This window comes from Carcharodon carcharias, chromosome 14 (assembly GCF_017639515.1).
Source record: "Carcharodon carcharias isolate sCarCar2 chromosome 14, sCarCar2.pri, whole genome shotgun sequence".
Lineage (NCBI taxonomy): Eukaryota > Metazoa > Chordata > Chondrichthyes > Lamniformes > Lamnidae > Carcharodon > Carcharodon carcharias.
This window is the reverse complement of record NC_054480.1, coordinates 126,915,011-126,942,545: the sequence shown is the minus strand read 5'-3', so window position 1 is coordinate 126,942,545 and position 27,535 is coordinate 126,915,011. Positions and strand designations below refer to the sequence as shown.

At 45.4% G+C, this 27,535-nt stretch overlaps 1 protein-coding gene across 2 annotated transcripts; it reads left to right on the top strand.

The window, feature by feature from the left end:
• On the top strand, positions 1–27,535 carry LOC121287429 (cell wall protein DAN4-like). 2 transcript variants are annotated; one of them, XM_041205302.1, is made up of 5 exons: positions 1–143; positions 5,123–5,533; positions 10,275–10,322; positions 11,178–11,329; positions 25,106–27,535. In XM_041205302.1, the coding sequence occupies exons 1-5, from the start codon at positions 80–82 to the stop codon at positions 25,151–25,153; spliced, it is 723 nt and encodes a 240-aa protein (XP_041061236.1). In that variant the 5' UTR covers positions 1–79; the 3' UTR covers positions 25,154–27,535. The 2 variants fall into 2 exon arrangements, with proteins under 2 accessions (XP_041061236.1, XP_041061238.1); XM_041205304.1 differs by lacking the exon at positions 25,106–27,535 and adding an exon at positions 17,572–17,759.

Sequence of the window (27,535 nt, the reverse complement as noted above, 5' to 3'; positions counted from 1 at the left end):
GCAGCGCAGATTCTTATGAAAATATTGGTTGAACACCTTTAAATGTCCGGCAGGAAGACGGGGCACCTGGCTTCAAGAGATGGCACGAAAAGCAATGGGAATCTTTTATCTTTGTCTCTGCGTTGGCCTCGCGTATTCACAGAGTGAGTCAATCAGCATTTTTTATGTGTTTTGTTGCTTTGTGTTCGTCTCCACTCCAAACAAAACTTTGAAGGAAGTTTTAAGGAAGGCTAAACAATGTTGACGTGTCAAAAAGATGAGATTTTTTTAATCAACACTTCTGCAACTTCAAATTGTAAAAAAGATTTGCGACAAAACCATTCAGATTCTTTCAGTTTCTCATTGTGGAAATTTCTCATTGATGAACTTATAATTCTTTCCAAATGTTTTCCTTCAATTTCACATCGCTTTAGCGTTTCCCGCACAGGAAATAATGATTTAAGTGGTGCTCCTCGGTGAAGTGTTTGGTTTGAAATTATTCCTGATTCCTCTCATTAATGTAGAAATCCAAATTCACCTTTTAACTCTTGTCTTGTTAATTACGATCAAACTTCCTGAATCAGAACCAAACTGTTTAGAAACTGCGGGATAGCCCAGGAGTGAGTTACAGGCTGGAATTTAATCGAGGGGTTCAGGATGGTTTATAAATGGAATAACAGATACCCCGGAGCGAGTTACAGACTGGAATCTAATCGAGGGGTTCAGGGGTTTATAGAGAGAATAACATATACCCGGGAGTGAGTTACAGACTGGAATCTAATCGAGGGGTTCAGGGTAGTTTATATATAGAATAACAGATTCCAGTCTGTAACTCACTCTGGGGTATCTGTTATTCTATATATAAACCAACTCGAACCTCTCGAAAAGATTCCGGTCTGTAATTCACTACCTGATATTTATTATTCTATATTCTGTATATAAACGATTCTATATATGCACCCCTGAATCCATTGATTAGATCCCAGAGTGAGTTACAGACTGGAATCTAATCGAGGGGTTCAGGGGTGGTTTATATACAGAATAACAAATCCTTAGGAGTGAGTTACAGTCTGGAATCTAATGGGGTGAGGGGGGTGGGGGGGGGGGGGGGTGCGGTGGGGGGGTTGATGTGGGTTATATGCAAAATAACAGATACCCCAGAGTGAGTTACAGACTGGAATCTAATCGAGGGGTTCAGGGGTTTATATTTAGAATAACATATACCTGGGAGTGAGTTACAGGCTGGAATGTAATGGAGGGGTTTTTAGTGGTTTATGTATAGAATAACAGATTCCAGTCTGTAACTCACACCTGGGTATTTGTTATTCTATTTATAAACCACCGAACCCCTTGATTAGATTCCAGTCTGTAACACACTCCCAGTTATCTGTTATTCTATATATAAACCAACCCAAACCCCTTGAATAGATTCTGGTCTGTAATTCACTACCTGATATTTATTATTCTATATTCCATATATAAACGATTCTATGTATACACTCCTGAACCCATTGATTAGATTCCAGAGTGAGTTACAGACTGGAATCTAACTGAGGGGTTCGGGTGGTTTATATATGGAATAACAGGTACCTGGGAGTGAGTTACAGACTATAATCTAATCAATGAGTTCAGGGATTTATATGTAAAATAACAGATACCCAGGAGCACATTACAGACTGGAATCTAATCTAGGGTTTCTGGTGTTTATATGTAAAATAACAGATACAAGGAAGGAGTTACAGACTGGAATTTAATCATGGGGTGAAGGCTCTGGGTCAAATTGTATACCACTTTTGTGGGTCAGTGGATAACATTCTTGCCTCTGAGTCAGAAGTTTTAGGTTCAAGGTCCTCCTTCAGAGATTTAAGCAAAAATTGAGACTGGCCCTCCATTGAGGGGCTGCTGCACTTGGAAGTGTTGTCTTTTAAACCGAGGGCCCCTCAGCTGTTTCAGGTGGACGTGAAAAATTCCACAGCTGCTCATTCAATGAAGAGCCAGGAGGATTTGCCTCGATTTCCTCGCCAATGTTTATTCCTCAACCAATATTACCAAGAAAGATCGTTTAGTCATTATTGCATAATTATTACAAAGTTTAGGTATCTTTTGTTTGCGTTTCTAAGTCTTGGGGCTGGACATTTGAAAAGAGGTTATTTTTAGCATTGTTGCACAATCTTACATCAGAACATCAAGATGTATTTGTATTTGAGGTGTGTTTAAAAATTAATGAACACATCGATCTAACTCCATGGAGCTGGGATTGCCAACACTTCCTGGAGTTCCTGGCGAGTCCAGGAATTAAACATTAATTTTGATACATTACATGGGGCATATGGCAGAGGCAGTCCAACAATCTGCATTTATATAGCATGTTTAACATAGTGAAACCTCCAAGGTGTTTCACAGGAATCCTAATCAGACAAAACTTGGCATTGAACTATATAAGGAGATATTGGGAGAGGTGACTAAAAGCTTGGTCAGAGAGGTTGATGTTAAGGAGTATTTTAAAGGAGGAGAGAGAGGAAAGAGGCTTAGGGAGACAATTTGAGAACCTAGATCCTTGACAGCTGAAGGCACAGCCAGTGGTGGAGGGATTAAAATCAGGAATGCTCAAAAGACCAGAATTGAAGGAGCGCAGAGATCTTGGAGGGTTTTGTGGCTGGAGGAGGTTACAGAGATAGGGAGGGTTGTAGGGGCTGGAGGAGATCACAGAAATAGGGAGGGGTAAGGACATGGGAGGGATTTGAAAACAATGAGAATTTTAAAATCGAGGTGTTGCTGGACCAGGAGACAATGTTTTCTTTTATTCTTTTATGGGATGAGGACATCACTGGCAAGGCCAGCATTTGTTATCCAGCCCTAATTGCCCTTGAGATGGGTCAGCAAGTACAGGGAGTGATTTGCGAATGCAACTTAGTGCGAGTTAGGTCAGGCAGCAGAGATTTGGATTTGGGTAGCAGGAGAGAAAATAGAAAAGCAAACTTTAGCAATGAGGAAATAAAGGTTGTGTGACTGACAGTCAAGAGTCATTTGAAAAGTGCAGAGTTTCACTTTCCAATTGGTTGTGGGATGGCAAGAGGATGGGATGAGGCAGATTGGAAGCGAGGCGAGTGGGTCAGGTGTTGAAAGCTCCTGTAGTTGGCAACCTCTTTACATAGGCATGTATACACCAGTGTGACCCATAGGAGCAAAGCACTGAGTCACCTCTCCCTCCAACAGATTTCTCTGATGAGATTAGAGTTCTCAATGGCATTGGACAAGTATAAGGACATTAAAAAAAAGGAGCAAGAGTAGGCCATTCAACCCTTCAAGCCTGCTCTGCTATTCAATAAGATCATGGCTGCCAACTTTCCCATCCATCCCCATTTCTCTCCATTCCCTTGGTGCCCAGAAATCTGTCGATCTCAGTCTTGAATATTCTCATTGACTGAGCATCCACCGCCGTCTGGGGAAGTGAATTCCAAAGTTTCACAACCCTCTAAGTGAAGAAATTTCTCCTCATCTCAGTCCCAAATGGTCAGCCCCTTATCCTGAGACTGTCTCCCCTCGTTCTAGACTCTCCAGTCAGGGGGAAGCAGCCTCTCAGCATCGACCATGTCAAGCCCCTTAAGAATTATATATGTTTCTAACCTCCAGAGAACATAGGCCCATTTATCTCAATCTCTGCTCCGCGGACAACTCTGCTATCCCAGGAATCAGTCTAGTGGACCTTCATTGCACCCTATCTGAGGCATTACCTTCAGTAATATAATGGGCAGCAAAAACACAGTTCTACAATTGTTAACAAATTGCATATGATAAGGCAAAAAAGACCTCAAATCCAATCTAAATCACAAAGATGATTTTTTTGGTGCGCCTGCTGTTGCTGTGATTTCGCCTTCTTGAATTGTTGCAGTCTATGTGATGTAGGTACACCCACTGTGCTGTTAGGGAGGGAGTTCCAGGATTTTGACCCAGCGACAGTGAAGGAACGATGATATATTTCCAAGTCAGGATGGTGAGTGACTTGGATGGGAACTTCCAGGTGGTGGTGTTCCCATGTGTCTGCTGCCCTTGTCCTTGTAGATGGTAGTGGTCGTGGGTTTGGAAGGTGCTGTCTAAGGAGCCTTGGTGAATTCCTGAGTGCATCTTGTAGATGGTACACACTGCTGCTACGGTGTGTTGGTGGTGGAGGGAGTGAATGTTTGTGAATATTGTGTCCAGCTTCTTGAGCTTGATTTTATGCATGGCAAGATCTAACAAACAGCAACCCTAGCCCCAGTAATGGTGAGCATGACAAATGTCACCAATCATTGTAAATACCCATCTGGTTCACTAACCTCCTCTAGGGAGGGAAATCTGCCTTCCTTACCTGGTCTGGCCTACATGTGACTCCAGACCCACAGCAATTGTGATTGACTCTTAGTTGTCCTCTGCAATATCCTAGCAAACCACCCAGTTCAAGGGCAATTTGGGATGGGAAACAAATGCTGGCCTTGCCAGTGATGCCCACATCCCATGAAAGAATAAAGGGAAAAAGTGTGATAACGATTAGATTATCTAAACAATTTGGCCTTAATTTTAATCAGCACCTGCAGAGGGAGAAGCAGAGTTAATGCTTCAGGACGATGACCTTATGTCAGAACAATAATAATAAAATGTTGGCCTTTAACTTTCAGATGAGACGTTAAACCCAGATCACATCTGCCCTCTCAGGTAGACACAAAACGATCCTATAACACAACTCGGAGAAGAACAGGGGAATTCTACCTTGTCTCCAATGTCTATCCCTCAACCAGCACCTTCAAATAGATTAGTATCACATTGATGTTTGTGGGATCTTGCTGTGTGCAAATTGGCTGCTGCATTTCCAAAGTCTCCCTGCCTCTCTCTCCTCCTTTAAGAAGTTCCAAAAACCAACTTTTCTGAGCAAGTTTTCAGTCACCTGTCCTAATATTGCCTATGTGGTTTGTTGTCAAATTTTGCTTGATAACACTCCTATGAAGTGCCCTGGGAAGTTTTACTATGTTAAAGGTGCTATATAAATGCAAATTGTTGTTGCTCCACGTGTGCTTCCGATGTTAAAGAGAATGTCTTGCCTTACTGACAACAGCCCCTTTGATGAATTAGGCGCTTGTCGGTTCTTAATTTGATTTTATTTCCTCAGGGTCTACTATCACTCCAGCTCCATCAACCGCTACAGAAAACAAGAACCAGGCCACAGCCCCCACGACCATCAGCATGACACAAACGTCCAGCGTAATACCAACAGCCAGCACGACAGGAACACCCAACATAACAAATTCCTACGCAACAAAAGTGCCCAACGTAACAACCGCCAACACAACCGGAGTGCCCAACACAACGCCAAATGTGCCTCCCAGTGGATCAGAAAATGCGAGCACGGTTGTAAACACCACCGTGACCCCGTTGGCTGCAAATGGCACCCAGACAACTGCGGCCAACCAGACCAACATTGTAGCCTCTACCTCCAGTCCTAATAGCACACTGTCGACCCTAGCCCCCACCACACACACGACGGCGAACTCCACAGTCACACCAACATTGAATGCCACAGGTCAGCCATTGAACTCTGACAACATTAAACGTTGCAACATTTGACTGTAAAAGGGAAGGTTATCTTCTCAGGTTGTGCTTACAGCAGGTGCGGGGCAAGATAGAAAGTATTTATATAGCCCCTTTCAAGATGGTACTTTTGAAGTGTAGGCAGTGTTGTAATATGGTGAAATGTGGCAAGAAGACCTATCACCACCTTCTCAAAGGGCATCCAGGGATGGGCAATAAATGTTGGCCTTTCCAGCAACAGCAACATCCCAAGAATAACTAAACAAGTTCTGTTAATCTGTATAATTACAATGTTTTGTAACAGGCCCGTGTATGATGTGCTACTTGGGCCCGGGAAGGCCTTGAGAATCTTTACTTGGTACAAAGTTTAATTGCTTGGTGTTGGTGGATGTAATGTTTTGGCCAATCAAAGTACCTAAATGCACAAACACGTTACTCTGTCTCAAAACATAAACTCCTGTCACAAAAGGAGGAACCAATCACATTCTTGCAAACAGATATTCAGTGAGAGGCTGATGCTGTTTTCTCATCAAATAGCCCCAAAAAATATAATTTGGCATAATGAGGCGAGGGGAGATTTAAATGAGGTGAATAAAGTTATGAGGGGCCTAGATAGAGTGGAGAGGAAGGACCTGTTTCCATTAGCAGAGAGATTGATAACTGGGGACATGGATTTAAAGTAATGGGTAGAGGGAAGTTGAGGAGAAATTTTTTCAGAGGGTGGTTGGGGTTTGGAACTCACTGCCTGAAAGGATGGTAGAGGCAGAAACCCCCAGCGCATTCAAAAAATTCTTGGATACACACTTCAAGTGTTGTCAGTAACAGGGCTGTGGATCAAGGGCTGGAAAGTGGGATTAGAGTGGATAGCTCGTTTTTGACTGGCAGAGGTGCAATGGGCCAAATGACATCCATCTGTGAATGTTCTGTCTTTTTATGTTTTGGGGGAGATGGTGGCGTAGTGGACTAGTAATTCAGAGGCCCCAGCTAATGCTCTGGGGGCATGGGTTCAAATCCTGCTATGGCAGTTGATGGAATTTAAGTTCAATTTTTAAAAAATTTGTTCATGGGGTGTGGGCGTCACTGGCTAGGCCAGCTTTTATTGCCCATCCCTAATTGCCTTTGTTCAGAGGGCATTTAAAAGTCATCCACATTGCTGTGGGTCTGGAGTCACATGTAGGCCAGGCCAGACCAGATAAGGACGGGAGATTTCCTTCCCTAAAGGACATTAGTGAACCAGATGGGTTTTTATGACAATCGGCAATGGTTTCATGGTCATCATCAGACTTTTAATTCCAGATTTTTAAAAATTTCACCATCTGCTATGCTGGGTTTTGAACCCTGGCCTCCAGAGTATTACCCTGGGTCTCTGAATGGTTAGTCCAGTGATGATACCACTATGCCACCGCCTCCCCACCTGCCTTAATAATTCTGGAGTTAAAAGCTAGTCTAATGGTGACCACGAAACCACTGTCGATTATCATAAAAATCCATCTGGTTCACTAATGTCCTTTAGGAAGGAAATCTGCCATCCTTACCTGGTCCAGCCTACATGTGACTCCAGGCCCACAGTGATGTGGTTGACTCTTAAATGCCCTCTGAAATGGCCTAAGCAAGCCATTTAGTTGAACCCATCTGCCAGATGGAACTGGCCGGACCACCTGGCATTGACCTATGCACTGGAATGACAATTGGCACATCCAGCTGGCCCTGTTGACCCTGCAAAGTCCTCCTTACTAACATCTGGTGGCTTGTGCCAAAATTGGGAGAGCTGTCTCACAGACTAGTCAAGCAACATGGTCATACTCACAGAATCATACCCTACACACCATCCCTGGGTATGTCCTGTCGCATCGGCAGGACAGACCCACTAGAGGTGGTGGCGCAGTGATATAAAGTCATGAGGGAGTTGCCCTGGGATTGCTCAACATTGATTCCAGACCCCATAAAGTCTCATCGCATCAGGTCAAACATGGGCAAGGAAACCGCCTGCTGATTACCATCTATGTACAAGCCCCCCGCCACTCCCCGAAGGAAGCATTGAGGGTGGCAAGGGCACAGAATGTACTCTGCATGGGGGACTTCAATAAAAATTAGTTTGACAATAATCTTGTCCATTATATCTTTCCATACCTTGAGTAACTTTCTGCTGCAGACACCTCCCTTTTGTGGGTCTTGGGGCTCCACCTTTTGCTCCTTGTTGCATCAGTTATAGAAAAGACCATGCCCCTTATTATGAAAGTGTCATTCACACTCGTGTGAACGTGAACCACATTTTCTCAGTCTGCGGGAGTTCCAGCTGTGGGAGAGTGTGAAAACAATATGAGCAGCTGGTTTGTGGCACTTATGCCAAGGTGAGCAGCAACATAATGATCATCGAGATGATTTAAACCATAGTGAAACCTATCTCCGAACAACAACATTCCTTCCTAAAGATTAAGTTGGACCACTCACCTCGAAAGAATGAAACAACTTGCATTTCTGTAGCACCTTTTAGATCCTCAGGCCACCCCAAAGCGCTTAACAGCCAAATGAAATACTTTTTGAAGCGCAATCACCATTGTTACATGGGAAATGTGGCAGCCAATTTGTTGCACAGCAAGATCCCATAGACTGCAATGTGATCATGACCAGATAGTCTTTACTGATATAAAAGCAAACTACTGCAGATACTGGAAATCTGAAATTACAACAAAAAAATGCTGGAAAAACTCAGCAGGTCTGGCAGCATCTGTGGAGAGAGAAACAGAGTTAACGTTTTGAGTCCGTATGACTGAAGAGTTTTACCAGCATTTCCATTTTCTTTTAATCTTCAGTGATGTTAGTTGAGGGATAAGTCTTGACCTGGACTCCGGGGAGAAGTCTCCTGTCCAGCTTTGAATATATGGGGCAGGACTCTTCATGTGGCAGGAGGGCTGGGTGGGAGCGGGTGCAGAGCTGGTCGCCGCCCACGATTGGCTCTGCGCTGCCAATTAAGGCCTGCCCAGTGTAATATGCAGCCGGTAGTTCTCAGCGCTACCTGTGCGGGCGGGGGGAGGAGGGAGAGTCGAGGCCCAGGGAGACTGAATGGATATTAAAATAATTAAATAAATGATTAAAAAATTTAAATATGTCCCCTCATGTGACTGTGTCACATGAGTGGGGGCATGTTTTTATATTTATGAAAATGTATTTATCTATTTCATAAAAGCTTCAGGAAACCTGATCCCCCCCGCCCCCCCCCGTGGATGAGGTTTCCTGAAAAACCCAAGGCTGCTTGGGCTTTTCGCCTGCCCGACAACCTTAAGGTTGGACGGGGCAGTGTTCACAAGTGGTTCAATTAATTTCTTAATGGCCTTAATAGGACATTTCGGCAGGTGGGCAGTTGCTCTGGCGCACGACCGCCGAACGAAATATCGCAATGGCGCGCGGTGACATCGGGACGCACAGCCGATGTCATCACGCATCATTTTACACGTCGGCGTGCTGGGCAAAACTCAACCCATGGAATAGGTCAACAATGGAAAGATTTCTCAAAGTGAAGAATTTGATGAATATAAATTTACAGCACAGAAGCAAGTCATTCGGCCCAGTATTTATGCTCAACCCTAGTCTCTTCCTGCCCGACTTCATCTCATCCTATTAGCATCTTCTTCTATTCTTTTCCCCCCATGTGTGGTATCTACACCCTTTGCCTCAGCCACACCCTGTGGTAGCGCCTTCATCAAACTTCCAGTTTGTGGGAATGCAACCCCGTCACTGGTAATTTCGACGTCACGTCAAGTGGCACACGGCCGCTCCCCACCCCAGGTGTAGGCAGTGCCCCTTTAAGAAAACGAAGGGTTTGTGAATTTTAATCAGACCGTGCTCACAGGCCAGGTTCCCAAGCGTACAGCATGTTCTAATCTGCGTTTATTGCCACCAGAGAGAAATGCCAGCTGTGAAGGAGATAGTAGGGAGGCACAGGCAACTCATAAGGTGGGTGGGGTGGGGTTTGTTGACGGGTTAGACTTCTAAAAATGAACACACTAGCAAGGAGCAGCACCTGGCTGGGACCGGAATTAAAATTTTGACTCACAGCTCAGGAACCCAACTCTCCAACCTAACATAGGCCATCCATTATTGTCCCTGATTTCCATGGAAGTTCTGTTCCCCCCCCCAAACCCCACTGCCCCCGTGCTTGCTGACCTATACTGGCACCCGGTCCAGCAACACCCCAACTTTAAAATTTTCATCCTTGTTTTCAAGTCCCGCTATGGTCTCGCCCCTCCTGATCTCTGTAACCTCCTCCAGCCCCCACAATCCTCTGAGATCTCTGAATTCCTCTAATTCCAGCCTCTAGAGCATTCCCAATTTTAATCGCTACACCATTGGTGGCTGGCCCTTTAGCTGCTTGGAAGTTCCTACTTCCGTTCCTCCTACTCTGGAAGTTCCTCCCTAAACCGGTCAACTTCTCTACATCCCTTTCCTCCTTTTAAGATGCTGCTTAGAACCTACCTATTTGGCCAATTTCTTTTTTTTTGGTCATTGGTCCTAATATCTCCATGGCTCGGTGTCAAATAGTCACTCCAGTGGAACATTTTATAATGTTGAAGGTGCTATTTAAATTAAGGTTGCTTTTGTTCCAGGCCAGGGTGTGGTGTAAGATATTGTAAATATAATCAGGGGGATTTAATTTACCAACATGCCTGTTGATGAGAGTGCAGGTTGCATTCTCTGTATTACACTTACCTCTGCTTTGTTCTTCTTCCTTTCAGCTCCTACTCTATTCACCAATACAAAGACAACAGAGTTAACACCAGAGGGTATGTCAAGATATTATGAATCCTTTCCTTGTTTAAATTCACTAATTTATTTATTTTTGTCACACTCTCACTCTCTGCTCAGTGCGTCCATCCTCAGTCATGTAACCGGGACACCTCCCGCTTGAGATGCCTCCCCAGCCAGAGTCAGGTCCACCTCTCACTTGAAGGAATTTGGTGAATTGGTTCCCACTGCATGAGCTGACAGCCAATTCCACATCTCCACTAGCACTGGGAAAAGAACCAACATCCAACCTGATTGCACGCACCTTCAAATTATAACCAGGGTCCTCTTTAACCAATTTAATTGGAACAAACACTCCACTGGAACACAATCTATTCCCTTCAGCCTCACTCAGATCACCCCTGAGCCTACTTTCTCTAAAGTGTAAGATCACAGCTCCTTTAGCTGATCTCGCTAACTAAGACTAGTCTAGCGGCCTCCATCTGTACCCTTTCCAAAGCCTCAGTATCACCCGCCATATAAGGACACCAACCCTGTATGCAGTATTCTAACATACACTTGAACAATGTCTTTTACAGGACAAGATATTGTGTATGGCCTTATGATCAATTATCTTATGAATGTAACCCAACACCCTGCTCCCTCTTGCTATTATGGTATTGCTCATGAATCTTTGTCCTGATCTCTCTCTTTCTCCATTTGCTTTAATGCGTTTCCCTGAAGGATCTTGACATGTTCATCATTTCTTATGCATAACAATGCACTTTTCCAAATTAAACATAATTTATCAGTCACAAGCCCCATTCCCCTTCATATAGACTGTATGTGTCTGCATGCGTATTTTGGTATATACTCTAATTTGCCTGTTTAATATTATTCTGCCTTTATTCTAGCTGGTTTCCCAAAACGCTGGACTCTAGACGCTGGACTAATTGCTCTTATTATATTCCTGGTGGTAATTTTAATTATTGGGGTGTTCGTTACTATAGTGAGATGTTCACACCAAGGGAAACCTGAGTTTAAACGGCTTCAAGAATTGCCAATGGTATGTATGTCAAATCAGTGTGTGTGTGCATATAGCCCTGTGCATATTTAAGTGTTTGTATCTGCATGAAGGCAATCTTGTGGCACAGTGGGCTATGTCCCTGCCTCTAAGCCAGAAGCTCTAGGTTCAAGTCCCACTCCAGGGCTTGACAGCCAAGGAAGGTGCATTTGCAATGTGGCCAAAGAGACTGAGTATCAGAATAAAAAACTGAAAAGCTCAGCAGATCTGACAGTGTCTGTGGAGGGAGGAAACAAAGTTAACATTTCAAGTCTGTATGATCCTTCTTCAGAACATTAACACTGTTTCTCTTTCCATAGATGCTGTCAGACCTGCTGAGTTTTTCCAGCATTTTCAGTTTTTATTTCAGATTTCCAGCATCCACAGTATTTTGCTTTTCTCTTGGGCTGAGTATCAACTTGTAAATCCTTTCAACTCACGCCAATGGCAGGAGGTAAGAGCGGGAGAGATTCCTGGTCAGCCATGTGATGGAAAGACCATTGGAGCCTCTACCATTACTATCCATAGCTCCAGACCACAGCCCCTTGGAAGAGTGGGGGGGGGGGGGTGGGTTATTGGGCTTGGCTCAGTTGGCTGGATGGTTGGTGTGGCTCAGATTGATGCCAACAGCGCAGTGTTCCATCCCAGCTCTGGCTGGGGTAGATTCCGAGCCTCCCATGGCCCCAAGGGCTGGACCTACCTTTGGGCAGGGAAGTGAACAAGAGGAATGTGTATGAAGTGTACAGCCTCTGCAATTACTGAATGTGCCCATGTGTCAGATAGCTCTGCCTGGGTATTGTGTATGTTTGTGGTATGAATTTTCGTACATTTATGTATAGTTTATTGTGTGTGTGTGTGTGTCTGTACAGCACATGCTGCAGCCCAAATTATTACAAAAAATTAGGTTTTAGCTTCTTGGGGTAATATATTAGTATGGATGGAGGATTGGTTAATGGACAGAAAACAGAGAGTAACAATAAACGGGTCATTTTCAAGTTGGCAGGCTGTTGCACATTGGCTGCAACAAGGATTAGTGCTAGGGCCTTAGCTATCTACCATTCACAACTTCCTTGGTCGTGAATTCACTTACATGCACTTTTTACTTTGTAGACAGCATTGCGCATCACGTAAGCAGTGCTCGCTTATCCACGGTTTCTTCTCTCTCTCTTCTTTTCCTGGGGAGACGGCAGCCATGATAGAGCATCCAGAGCTACAATAATGGCTCTATTCAATTTTAAATTTGCACTGATATATTGCTCAGAGGATCCCCTGCCTGTCCAATGCAGGTACTGCACCACATTTTTGCTGGCGAGTCCAGTACTACCCTTTCATGGCCAGAACAGACCTAATTGAATTCCATTCAAAAGTATGCTCCCCGCCTTTGAAATTTCACCGTTTGCGAGATATCATGGGAACATAACCCCTGCGAGTGAAGGCACTTTACTGTATATCACTGACTGGATGAGGGGATCGAGCGCAATATACCCAAGTTTGGTCACAATACAAAGTTGGGTGAGAAAGTATACAGGCTGCAAAAAGATTTAAAAGCAAAATACTGTGGATGCTGGAAATCTGAAATACGAACAGAGAATGCTAGAAAAACTCAGCAGGTCTAGCAGCATCTGTGGTAAGAGAAATAGAGTTAACGTTTCGAGTCGAATATGACTCTTCTTCAGAACCCCAAGAAGAGTCACATTCGCAATTGCAGGGAGCTGGGTGTCCTTGTATGCAAATCACACAAAGTTAACATGTAGGTACCCCAAATAATCAGGAGAACAAATGGTATGTTATCCTTTATTAAAAAGGGATTGGAATATAAAATTAAGTGTTATAACAGCAATTAGTTTGGGTGAGATGACCCCTGGAGGACTGTGTAGAGTTTTGGCCTCTTTCTAAAGAAGGATACTTGCCCTAGAGGGAGTGCAATGATGGTTCACTAGACTGGTTCCTGGGATGAGAGATTATCCTATAAAGAGAGATTGAGTAAACTAGACCTACATGAACTGGAGTTTAGAGGAATGACAGGGGATCTCATTGAAACATATGAGAGTCCTAAGGGGCTTGACAAAGTAGAAAGTGAGAGGCTGTTTCCCCACTGCTGGAGAGTCTAGAACTAAGGGGTCATCATCTGACGATAAGGGGATGCTCATTTAGGACTGAGATTAGGAGTAATTTCTTTACTCAGAGGGTTCTGAGACTTTGCAATTCTCTATTGCAGAGGGCTGTGGATGTTCAGTCGTTGAATATATTTAAATCAGTGATAGGCAGATTTCTGGATACAAAAGGGTATCAAGGAGAATGAGGATATTGGGGTAGTGTGGGAAGATGGAGCTAAGGTAGAAGACCAGCCAAGATCTTATTAAATTGTGAAGCAGGCTTGAAGGACGGAGTGGCTTTCTTCATACACAGTAATACAGTCCCTATTGTAGTTCTTATCTGTTTGAATGCACTAAATATCACAAATTGCACCAAGTACAAATGGGGAATCGTTCAGCTCATTTCACTCATTGAATCCCACTGCCGTTGTCCATGGGTTGCTCTGTGCCTTTTACAGTGAAAAATTGAAACAGGTTAGATTTTGATACCAGAATGAGTGACTTATCATGCCTGAGGAAAGTGCCTAACCATTTAAATGATGGTGTCTGCTTTCACCTGCTTCACATCGGTGCTCACACCCTTGTTGACTTTGGATCAGTGCCTGGAGCTGTTGTTTCCAATTCTGGTGCTCCAAATGTGTTCACTCCGACCTTATATTTGCTAATCTCTCTTTTCTGGACTGTTCCTATTGAAGCACCTGACTCAGCATTTCACTGATCCACCTGACTGCTTGGCACCCAGTATTCCTCAACTTGGGAACCCAGTACCATGGAAGGAATTCAGTGAAAGTCTCAGCTGTCTGTTGAGGCCTGACCTGCCATGGGCATATTGTGATGCCAGAAAGGACCACTGGGTGCCTCCACCTAGGTTCAGTGGGTATCAGTGGGTTGGAAAGGACTTTTATAGCAAAGAAAGATCCCAGATTGGACTCCTGGGTTGATTTTGAAAAAGCAATAATTCTTTCATGGGATGTGAGCGTCACTGACAGGGCCAGCATTTGTTGCCCATCCCTAATTGCCCTTGAACTGAATGACTTACACACCATTTCAGAGGGCAGTTAAGAGTCAACCACATTGCTGTGGGCCTGGAGTCACATGTAGGCCAGACTGGGTAAGGATGACAGATTTCCTTCCCTAAAGGACATTAATGAACCCAGATGGGTTTTTACAACAATCAGCAATGGTTTCATGGTCACCATTACTGAGATGAGTTTTCAATTCCAGATTATTAATTGCTGAGGCAGGATTTGAACCCATGTCCCCAGAGCATTAACCTGGGCCTCTGGATTATTAGTCCAGTGACATTACCACTCCCCCACACCCCCCAATTAAGGAGAACAGACCCAGCTTCTCCAACTTATTCACGTTGCTGAAGTTCCTCATCCCTGGAACCACTCTTGTGAAGCTTTCTGCACCCTCTCCAATGCCTTCACATTCTTCTTAAAGTGTGGTGCTCAGAATTGGACACAATACTCCAGTTGAGGTTGAACAGGGTTTTATACAGGTTCGTCATGACTTCCTTGCTTTTATAGTCTATGTCCCTATTTATAACGCTCAGGATCCTGTCTGTTTTTAACTGTTTTCTGCGTCTGCCTTGTCAGCCTCAATGATTTGTGCACATATACCCTCAGGTCCCTTTGCCCCTGTACCTCCTTTTAGAATGGTGTCCTTTATTTTATATTGCCTTTCCTCTTTCTTCCTGCCAAAATGAACCATTTCACTCTTCTTTGCATTAAATTTCATTTCTCACTTACTGCCCATTCCACCAGTCTGTTTAAGCTCTCTTGGGGTTTACCATCTAGAAGGACAAAGACAGCAGACACATGGGAACACCACCGCCTGCAAATACCTCTCCAACGCTTACACCATCTTGACTTCGAAACTCATTGCCATCCCTTCACTATTGCCGGGTCAAGATCCTGGAACTCCCTTCCTAACAGCACCATGGGTGTACCTACACCACATGGACTGCAGCGGTTCAAGAAGGCAGCTCACCACCACCTTCTCAAGGGCAATTTAAGGGGGACAACAAATGCTGGCCAAGCCAGCGATGCCCACACTCTGTGAAATAGTAAAAAAAAAATCCTCCTCACAGTTTACAATACTTCCAAATTTTCTGTCACCTGCAAATTTTGAAATTATGCCCCTGCTCATCCAAGTCTAAGTCATTACTAGAAGTAATCCTCAACTCTCTCTGGGCTAGAGCAGGTAGGTTTCTTATCCTGAGATTGAGTAAATTGGGCCTATATTCTCTGGAATTTAGGAAAATGAGAGGTGATCTCATTGAAATGTGCAAAATGCTGAGAGGGTTTGACAAGATCATTGCTGAGAGGTTGTTTTCCCCTGGCTGCAGAGTCTAGAACACAGGGCCACAGTCTCAGGAGAAGGGGATTTTCAACTGAAATGAGGACAAATTTCTTTACTGACAGGATTGTGAATCTTTGGAATTCTCCACCCTGGAGAGCAATGGATCCTCAGTCATTGAAAATATTTAAGAATGAGAGCAAAAGGTTGTTGGACATTAACAAACTCGAAGGATATGGAGATCGGGCAGGAAAGTAGAGTTGAGGCAGAAGATCAGCCATGACCTTATTCAATGGCTGAGCAGATGCAAGGGGCCAAATGGTCTCCTTCTCCTATTTCTTCTGTTCTTATATCACTTTAAAGTGACCCCATGTTTTGCGAGAGGGATATCATGTTTAATTAATTTATTGGAACTCTTTGAGGCAGTAACCTGTGCTGTGGATAAGGGGATGTGCTGTACTTGGATTTCAAGAAGGCATTTGATAAAGTTTATTGCGGAAAATAAAAGCTCATGGTGTAGGGGGTAACATTGGCATGAATAGAAGATTGGCTGGCTAACAGGTGGCAGAAAGTAGGCATAAATGGATCATTTTCTGGTTGGAAACGTGTAACAAGTGGTGTGCCACAGGCCTCAGTGCTGGGGCCTCAACTTTTTACAATTTAAATAAATGGCTTGGATGAGAGGACAGAAGGTATGGTTGCTAAATTTGCTGAAAATAAGCTGTGAAGAGGAAATATGGAGGCTATAAAGGGACATAGGTAGGATAAATGAGTGTGCAAAAATCTGGCAAATGGAGTATAATGTGGGAAAATGTGAAATTTTCCATTTTGGCAGGAAGAATTAAAAAAGAAGCATAATATTTAATGGTGAGAGATTGCAGAGTTCTGAGATTCAGAGGGATCTGGGTGTCCTAGTGCATGAATCGCAAAAGGTTAGTACACAGGTACAGCAAGTAATTTGGAAAGCTAGTAGAGTGTTATCAGTTATTGCAAGGGAAATTGAATACAAAAGTAGGGAGGTTATGTACAGGGCTTTGGTGAGACCACACCTGGGGTACTGTGTTCAGTATTGGTTTCCTTACTTAAGGAAGATGTGAATGCATTGGAAGCAGTTCAGAGAAGATTTACCAGACTAATACCTGGAATGGCAGGGTTGTCTTATGAGGAAAGGTTGGACAGACTGGGCTTGTATCCACTGGAGTTTAGAAGAGTAAGAGGCTACTTGATTGAAACATATAAGATTCTGGGGCATCTTGACAAAGTAGATGTGGAAAGGATGTTTCCTCTTTTGGGAGAACCTAGAACTAGGGGTCACAGTTTAAAAATAAGGGGTGGCCCATTTAAGACAGAGATGAGGGGGAATTTTTTTCTCTCAGAGGGTTGTGAGTCTTTGGAACTCTCTTCTTCAAAGGCTGGTGGAAGCAGAGTCTTTGAATATTTTTAAGGCAGAACTGAATAGATTCTTGATTAACAAGGGGACATAGGGTTATCGAGGATGGGTGGGAATGTGGAGTTGAGGCTGCAACCAAAACAGCCATGACTTATTGATTGGCAAAGCAGTCTCGAGGGGCCGAATAGCCGACCCCTCCTAATTCGCATGCTTGTATGTATGTATTAGTTAGGAATAGGATTGGGTTCAGCTGTGATGCCAAACACATTGCCTTTAAAGATATTTTTTAGCCAGAACATCACCTGACTGGAGCCAATTAGCCCAATCAGCATTTCATCTTGAATTGGCAAAGTGTTCCTTTCCCACAACGTGCTGTTTATAACATTTATATCTGTTGTTTGGATGCTTCCATGTTTTGACCTTCCTGCCCAGTTACAGGTTGTATCTTTCCACAGGATGATGTGTATGAAGACTCCCCATTGGTCCTCTATAGTAGCTAGAGCAGTAACCATGGACCTCAACTGAGCCAACATTAACCACCTGTTTGGGGCAGGGATCGGGGGAAGGATCTCAGGTGTTTGTTTCAGTACTGCAGTGTGTGGCTGCAGACATCCTGTTATATAATGTTATATAACCTCGATTAAAGGAACGGAAATCATCTTGTGAGATTAATAGCAATGAAAATGGAGCCGGAGTGTAAAAGCGGGGCTACCAAAACTCTATCACCCAAGACAAATTTTACCCCTACATGTTTGATCTAGGTTTAATGTTAACTAGGTTAATACCAGAATTAAGAGGTTATACCTATCAGAAAAGACCTGGGTTCTTTCCTCTATTAAAGAGAAAGCTGAGGATGACCTGATAGAGGTCTTAAATATTATGAAAGGGCTTGATAGGGTAGATGCAGAGAAGATGTTCCCACTTGTGAGAAAGACCAGGACTATGGGCCATAAATATAAGACCAGAAACAGGCCACTGGGCCTAACTTGTCCATGCTGGTGTTTACGCTCCACGTTTGCCTCCTCCAACCCTTTTTCATCTCATCCCATCAGAATATCCTTCTATTCCTCACTTCTGCATGTTTGACTAGCTTTCCTTTAACTGCAAGTTGCGGGAGCGAGTTCCACATTTTCACCACTCTGAGTAAAGAAGTTTCTCCTAAATTCCTGACTGGATTTATTTATGGACCAGTTGGGCTGAATGGCTTGTTTCTGTGCTGTATTTTCTTGTAAACCCTATGTTCCTGTGTTTTCCTCCCTTTTTTATAACTCTTTCCTCTAACTTTGCCTTGTCTCAGTCTTCTGGTGCTTTATCACATCTTTTCCTCTCTCCTCATCCATTTCACATCCACAAATTTTTATTTGTATTTTTCTCTATCCAGCTTTAAGCTGCTCAGCTGCACTTTCCACTCACAGGCTTGTAAAGTACAAACTAAGGTGTAATGTAACCAAAATGTCCTGATTTACCTCAAGTTCAGCCTTGATGAGGCTGTGGGCCATGGAGTTTGTGCATGTGTGTTTGTGTGTGAGAGAGAGAGAATGTGCAAGTGTGAGAGGAAGAGAATATGTGTGTGTGTCTATGATTGTGCGTGAGAGCGAGGGAGTGTGTGTATGCATAAGAGTGTGTGTGCGTGAGAGGTAGAGTGTGTGCACATGACAGAGAGAGTGTGCGCGCATGAGAGACTGTGTGTGCGTTGCAGAGAGAGTGTGTGTGGGGGACAGTGTGTGTGCGTGTGAGAGAGAGTATGTGTGTGCCAGAGACGGTGTGTGAAAAAGTGTGCGAGCCTGTGAGAGAGCGTGTGCATGTGCGAGAGTGAGTGTGTGTTTGTGTGTGTGTGTGTGTGTGTGTGTATGAGAGTGTGCATGTGTGAGAGGGAGAATTTGTGTGTGTGTGTGTGCATGTATGTGTGTGTGAGAGAGGGAGTGTGTGTGTGTGTATGTGTGTGTGATAGAGTGGGTGGAATCGTCCCAGATTTGCAGTAAGTGTGGTAGCGGGCATGAGAAAAGATGTTTTATCTGCCAGCCACAATGGCGGGTTTTCATGCTGTATCGTCCCCTTCCTGGTGCGCCCCATCTCATTAATAATGCATTCACGGAAACACGCCGGATCACTGGCGGGAGGGAGGGTTCAGATTTGCCCACTACGCTGTAACATTCCCACACGGATGCCATTTTTAAAGCGCACCAGAGCGTGGCCCACTTCATGTCTCCAGACCAGGACTGCTCCAGGTGACACATGGCCCCGAAAGCAAAGAAGACGGCAGACTTCAAATTTAGTGTCGCCTCTCTGTGGTGCCCACTGGACGCAGTACAAGGCTATCTCAGTGTGCTGTACTCTGGCTCTGGCCACAGGATATCCACCAGAGTCACCAATCCGGCCTTGGGGACAGTGGCTGCAGTGGTCAGCGCCACCGGAGCACAGGGGAGGTCGGCACTCAGTGCAGGAAGAGGATGAATAATCTCATCCGTTTCACCAGGGTAAGTCATCCACCTCATCACTTTCAACTCTCACACTCACAAACCCATCACACACCCACAGGGATCTCACACCTCAAGGGACAACAGCACTAACTCTCACACACACCCTCACATCTCCATCAGGCTCATATCCTCTGGAGCTCGCATCCTCATCCCGTCCATGTCTCCACTCACCACACAAATATCCCGCACAGTGCCATGTGTCCTGCTCACACTCTCTCCATCTGTTTTCATGCAGGAGAAGTTGGCTCACAACAGCAGGGAAAGGTCCCAGACCGGGACCCACATTAGGCCCCTCACTCACTTTGAAGAGCATGTCGTCACGCTGACTGGTGAGGACGTGGACAATGCCTGCAGCAACGGTGAAGTCGACGGGTAACAACCACGTGAGGATCCTGCACTACATCATCCCTCTCTCAACGCAACCGTGAGTGCTCTCCCTCTCCTGTTTTTGACTCTGCTGCCATGCACTAATTCTCTTTACTTTGGTTCACAGGGAGCTCTGCCAAGCGATCAACACCCTCAGCCAGCCAGTCCCTCAACTCCATCTAGTCCTCACCTCCAGCCAAGAGGACACCCCCCTCTTTTGAAGAGCTGGAAATAAGCAGCCTGGAAGACCTGTCACAGCGCTTAGCCACACCCTCCAGCAGCGCAGAGACACACACCTCGGCTGCATCCAGATCTAGAGCAGGTTTGGATTCACAGTCCGGTGGTCACCATACAGACATGTGTCCGCAGCAGGAGGAGGCAGTTTCAGCCAAGCTCCCTGGCACTTGGAGGGCTGCTGGGGAAGAGGTATTTGTGAGATCTGAGTCAGATGACAAGCCTCTGGATTCAGCCTTCCACCTCATCTGGAGAGTCAGCAGAAGGTGGGGGAACATCACGCGGAGCTGTTGGAAGCCCTCAACAGAGTGACTCGTGAGTCGGAGGAGTGCATCCACCTGCCCTCTGGTGAGGTGGTGCCCGCATGTGTGCACATGGAGGTCTCCATAGGAAGGATGGCGGACGCCATAGAGACCCTGGTCCAACAGAACGTGGAGATGTGCGTAGACCTGCACTCCACTGCGGGAGCCATGAGTGAGTTCCTGCGGGGGCAACACAAGAGGGAAACAAGTACCCCAACATTCCTCCAAGTGCTCCTTCCCCTCAAGGAGTCAAGCCTGGGCCCTCAGGCACCCAAAGGAAGGAGGAGTGGCAGCTGAACACTCCTGGGTCCTCCACTCAGGAATCTCAGAGGCTGGCCTCTCCTTCCGAGCCCCCCTTGCCTATGACCCCCCGCTCAACCTCATCCTCTGTCACCACAGAGGGAGCAACTGGCCCACAGGAGGACAGCCAAAGCAAGCCGGGACCCTCAAGGCCTCGGCTCTTCAGAGGACCTATGCCGAAGGCAACAGGGTCAACCATTGCACCGGCTGTCTCCACCCCTCCTGCAGATGTCAGGGCAGCACCTAGAAGAAGTGGTGGGCTAGAAGAATTAAAAATTTCTGATCACAAGTGATTGCACAGGTGAACCCATTTTGTCATTTTATGATCTAAAACTATATTCACTTTCACTGAATAATGTGTAATGGGGTCTTTCAGCTTCATTTACAGGCTTCGTGAGTCCTCCCCTGCACGCAGCCGGACCACGAGTGATTCTGGAGGGAGAAGTGAGTGTGTGGCAGGGCCTTTCAGAGTCTCGTGCAAGCACTCTCCCACACACACAGAGTCTTCCTCTATCACACTCATCTCACTGTCCCGAGCATTTTCAGTGCTACCTGCTGGGGTTCTCTTTCAGTTTTCCATCTGAACTGACCTGAATCTCCGCCCACCCACCGATCACGCTCCCATGAAGCACCTGTACCCATCCAACACGAGGCTCCGCTCACTTTCAATTTGAGAAAAACAGTAGCCGTCACGTTTCTGCTCAGCTCCCCATCCTTTCCCCTCCCCGAGTCACCCATATCCTTTCCCCCATCACTGTTGACCATCCCTTGGCATCACATTCCATCTCCGCAATATCACCTACCAGCCTGAACCCTTATCTTTCCAATAGGTGAACCTGCACTTTCCCTACCTTCCTGAGAATCCCACCCCCATCCACATTGACCTCCCCGACCTCCTCCTTCCTGCCCCCGGGGTTGGTTCTGCTTCCAAGTCCCCACCAACCACCCTCACCGCCCTGTCTAATGCTAACGATGTACCCTCACCCTTCCACCCTACCAGCTCCCTCTGCCCCCTCTCATACTCACCATTCCCTCATACCACACCCCAGGAGGCAGTCATTGACTCCACATACCCCTTCCTTGCACATTCATCATCCCTTACCCCCTCCTCCAACCTTACTCCCTCCATCCCCCGGACAACTTCCTCCCCACCTCCAAACTCCCTCCCTTATACCTTCCTCCCACCTTACACCATCTCCCCACTTGCTACATTCTCCATTACACCCTCCTCCCACCATACACCCTCCTCCCACCATACACCCTCCTCCCACTCCCCCAACCTCACCCCCACCGACACCTTCGTCCAAACCTCATTCCCCATCCTGGTACGCCTTCCTTTCCCCTTCCTCGACAATCATCTGTCGCACCCCATGGCCAAGACCGTGATGTTCCAAGGCAGACCCGAAGCATCAACGGAGACCTCCCACCTCCTGTGAGCTGCTTTGTAGTGGAGCCCTATCCATGAGAATCCACCCAGCGTGCGATGCCCGTGTTTCTCCAGGGTCCGGCAGCTGTAGGGCTGCAGCATCTTCTCCTCCTCGGGTGTCCGCAATGTGAGTCACGCTTGTCCAGACGTGTTCTGGACTGACGTGTTTTCCTGCTGGCATAACAGTAAATCTGGCGTGGGGGTATAACTCCAGTCGGGCCTTACTTTGCATCCCATTAGCAGATGCAAATCGGGTTCATGCCGGCCTCGAGCGGGATCTGTGTTATCCCATGGTGGACACCATCAGATGATCCCGCTGCACTTTCACACCAGTGTGAAACCGATTTCTGCCCCAGCCACCGAACTGTCCCCCCACCTGCCACGATGACCTTTGCTAACGGGACCGAATGATTCTGTCCAACGTGTGTGTGAGAGAGGGAGAGTGTGTTTTGTGTGTGTGAGAGAATGTGTGTGTGTGAGAGTTTGTGTGAGAGAGTGTGTGTGTGAGAGTTTGTCTGTGTGAGAATGTGTGTGTGAGAGTTTGTATGAGAGAGTGTGTGTGAGAGTTTGTCTGTGTGTGTGTGTGTGTGAGAGTTTGTGTGTGTGTGAGAGTTTGTCTGTGTGAGTGTGTGTGTGTGAGTTTGTGTGAGAGAGTGTGTGTGAGAGTGTGTCTGTGTGAGAGTGTGTGTGTGTGTGTGTGTGTGAGTTTGTGTGAGTGTGTGTGAGAGGGAGAGAGTGTGTGTGTGTGAGAGTGTGTGTATGTGGGAGCGTGTAAGAGTTTGTCTGTGTGAGAGAGTATGTGAGTGTGAGAGGGAGAGAGTGTGAGTCTGTGTGTGTATGTGGGAGTGTGTGAGAGTTTGGCTGTGTGAGAGAGTGTGTGAGTGTAAGAGGGAGAGTATGTGAGGGAGAGAGTATGTGTGCGAGTGTGTATGTGAGAGTGAGAGAGAGAAAGTGTGCACAAGTGCGTGTACATATGTTGTTTTGAAGTCTACAGTAAACAGCTCCATTTGAGTTAAAACCTTGAAGTAGACCTTGATTCTGGGTTGTTGATGAGCTATCACTTAGTTTACATTACTGCCCAAAGTTAAGATCTCTCCACTTGATTTTGAAGGTAGCCTGTGGTAACTATTTCCACTTTAGGATGTCCTTTAAGCTTACAAGATTACAAAGTTTTTACAGTACAGAAACAGCAGACCATTTGGCCCAATTGATTTAAGTGACTATGGCCCCTAGTTCTGGTCTCCCCCCAACAAATGGAAACATGTCTACATCCACCATATCAAACCCTTCTCTAATTTTAAAGATCTCTCTCAGCTCATCCCTCAGTCTTCTCCAATTCCTGGAGAAAAGAGCCCCATCCTGTCCAGTCTTTCAAGATTGCCTGAGCTGGTTTCAATCGCTTGCGAGGAATTTTTGAGATTATTTCCCTCCTTACTGTCCCTGAGTTTTTCTCTGAGATTTTTCTTCCTGAAACTGGTGTGGGGGAGGGGGGGGAGTGTCTAGTTGTGATGCTCATGCTTTTCTGATTGTGGGGCAGGCCTGATGGACCAGTTGGCCTTCATTCTTGCCTGTCAATCTTCACATTCTAGAGCTGTGTTATAGGCAGGTCCTGCCATTGCATTGGAATATCACCAGTCATCCACTGGTACAATGGTGCCCCCTAACAGAATAAGCCAATACTGCACCCATTGGAAAACAGATCAAACATTGACAGTGGATCAATTCGATCTATTTAAAGTGTTGCCTTTGAAAAAAATAAATTCCACTCTCCTATTCCAGTGCTGACAGATGCATGGCTGATATTAGCATCCTTCCTCTTGTTTTGTCCCACAGCCTGATAATCTAAGCACTGAACACTAGTACCAAGCGGCAATCAGTTAGCTGGAAAGGACCATTTTAGTCTGGCAATGTTGGTGCCAAGATTTGAATTCTGACCCTGCATCTGGGCAAGCTCCCCTTACACACTTCCTGTACTCACATAGAATTTGCGGCACAGAAACAGGCCATTCAGCCCCAACAGGCCCTTGCTGGTGTTTCTGCTCTTCACAAGCCACCTCCAACTTACTTTATCTCACCCTGTCAGCATAAACTTCTACCCCTTTTTCCCTCATGTGTTCATTCAGTTTCCCCTTAAATGCATCTATACTATTCACCTCATTCCCTGTGGGAGCGAGTTCCACATTCTCACCACTCTGGGCAATGAAGTTTCTCCTGAATTCCCTATTGGATTTATTAACGACTATCTTATATTTATCAGCCCTGGTTTTGGACTCTTGCCACACGTTTCTTGGCTACAAGGATAAGCTTATCGTCTGGTAGCAATCCTCCCATCTCTAGTTCCCAACCTCTTTATATGACCCTTGACTTACTGAACCATTTTCCTTTCCTCCAAATGCCCTATCCACACATCCTCCTTACAATTCACTGAGGAGTTGAAACCTTGACTCCTACTCCAACTCATTCCTTCCCAGAAACTGAAAGCTATGGCACTCTTCCCCTCCCTTTGTCTTCACTCCTTCTGCAAGTTTTGAAAAACCCAAACTCAGTGTCACCTACGTAGCCCTTGTCGGTGTGTTTGATTCTCTTCATACATGAGTCAGGGGGTATGGGGAGAGAGCAGGAGTACGGCATTGAGATAGAGGATCAGCCATGATCATGTTGAATGGCTGAGCAGGTTCCAAGGGATGAATTACCTACTCCCGCTCCTATTTTCCATGTTTCTATGATTTCCACGGACAGTAACTTGGGCTGCTCAAGGGAAACAGAAAGAAAAGGTCCCGTGTCCGCCTACTGCTCATAGACAGGGATGAGGGGCAGGACAGCTTTGCATGACTTACTAATGAATGAAGTACTTACACCCATTTCCATTTTGTTCTTTCAGAACAGATTAAATGAAGAGGCTCCATTTGCACAGTATCCGCCCAAATAACCCAGAACGCTGGCTTGACTGCATGAGAATGTTCTGGAAAGTGATATGACGCTTGTTTGGCTGTTGATTAAGTTACTCACCAGTTTATCTCTTCTCACTCACTCATTTTCTTACTGTTCTGCCCATAGTTGCATGGTTAACCCTTTAATCATGGAAGACGTAATGAGCTCTAACTTAGCTGCTGTAGAAAAGCCTGCTCGCTTAAAATAGAAAGTGGATTTTATATTGGAGATGATTACAAAGAGCTTCTAATCTCGGGCATGAGGCCGCTGTAATTGTTTGGGTCTTGGCTGTTAGTAACTATCCAATTTTTCCACAAATTGGTGTTGCAAAAGTAATTTGGTTCTTGAACTTTAACAGGCAAAATGTTTTCTCTTTGAACAAACAGTGGATGTTTTTTAAAATGGGATTCCTATCTTTGAGGCGGTACACTTGTTCCAGCAACTGTCCTGACCAGATGTCAATGATCCAGACTTGAATTTGAGCTGAGAGGCCCCAATAAAACCCCCAATTTGCCTGGGCCCTCGAACCCTTAGAACTTGCAAAGTACCTCAGGCCCCTGAAGCATTTCTTCAAAAGGTAGTCACCGTTGTAAAGTAGGTGAATGCAGTTGTCAACCAGTGCACAGTAAGATCCCACAAACAATGACGAAGTGAATGATGGTGAGACTACTAGTTGTTCAGTTTGTAACTTAGCACTGGCACCTTATCTGCTCAACAGTCACAGTGGGGAATGGGTGAGGAAGGACAATTTCTGGCTATTGCCCTGCAGCCTTCTGTATCTGAGCCAACAATAACTTCCATTTATATAGAACGTTCAATGTAGTAAAACATCCTAAGGTGCTTCACAGGTGCCAAAAAAGAAATTTGTATGGAACTACGTAAAGAGTTATTAGGACTGGGTGAAGCAATAGGTTTTAAGGAGTAAAAACAGAAAATTCTGGAAAAACTCAGCAGGTTTGGCAGCATCCATGGTTAGAGAAACAGGGGTAACGTTTCAAGTCCGTGTATGACTCTTCTTCAGAGTCTTTTATTTCAGATTTGCAGCTTTTGGAGTATTTTGCTTTTACCTTAGGTTTTAAGGAGCAGCTGAGACAGAGGTAGAAAGCCCAGGTACCAGAGCTTAGGGCCCAGGCAGCTGAAGCCACAACTGCTAACACTGGACCGATAGAACCCCAGGATGCACAAGAGGCCAGAATTGGAGGAGCAAAGAGACCTTGGAGAGCTTCAGGGCTGGAGGAGGTTTAAGAGATAGGGGAGGGGCGAGGAGAGATTTGAAAACAGGGGTGAAAATATTAAAACTAAGGCGTTGCCGGGCCAGGAGCCAATGTCAATCAGAGAGCACAGGGGTAATGGGACTTGGGTGTGAGTTAGGATTTGGGCTGATGAGCTTAGGGTGCAAGGTAGAAAGCTTACCAGGGGTGGATTGGTTTAGTTTAGCACAATCAGCAAAATTGCACCCACATTCTATCAAAGGAGCTCTGAGAAAATAAGGAGGCACAAAGGGACTGTGGTTCAGAAAGTGGAGTTTAATCTCCAAAACTTGGCCTGATGGATAAGGCAACACTGATTTTCACTACAGCCTGAGAGAATTCACAGGAGTCAAATGGGCAAGGACAAAATCTGCATTACTGACATTAGGACATAGAAACAGTAGGAGGCCATTCAGCCCTTTTTATCCACTTCTGTTATTCAATGATATCTTAGCTGAGATCAGTATCTCAACTCCATCCACCTGCCTTGGTTCTGTAACACAGAACACACTTACCCAACAACAATCTACCAATCTTAGTTTTGACATTTTCAATTACCTACCCCCGCCCAGTCTCATCAGCCTTTTGGGGGAAAGAGTTCCAGATTTCCGCACCACTTTTAGCTAGAACTGTTGTAAAACATTTTGCTGATGTCTATGATGCAGTTTCCAATCTTTCTTGAAAATAATCAAGCAAACTTGCTCAGATTGACATTGGGATCGTTACTGGATTCAATGGTCTCCAGTTTGGGGAAGATGGGAGAGCAGCCAAGGTTCATTTTCCTGAGGTGGTGAAAGGCGCTATATCAATGCAAGCTCTCTCTTTCTATACAGTCATGGACACTGTCATGGGGTGCCTGTATGGGTCACATACCTGTGCTCCCTTGCTGTGGTCTCCATGGTGATGATGTGCCTAACTCAAAACTGAATGGGAAAAGCCACTTTCTAATGAATCCCTGCTCTTAGAACATCAGAAACAGCAGAAGGAGTAGGACAATGGGCTACTCGAGCCTGCTCTGCCGTTCAGCAAGATCATGGTTGATCTGATTGTGGCCTTAAATCCACTTTCCTGCCTGTCCCCCATAACCCTTGTCTCCCTTGTCAATCAAAGATCCGTCTAACTCAGCCTTG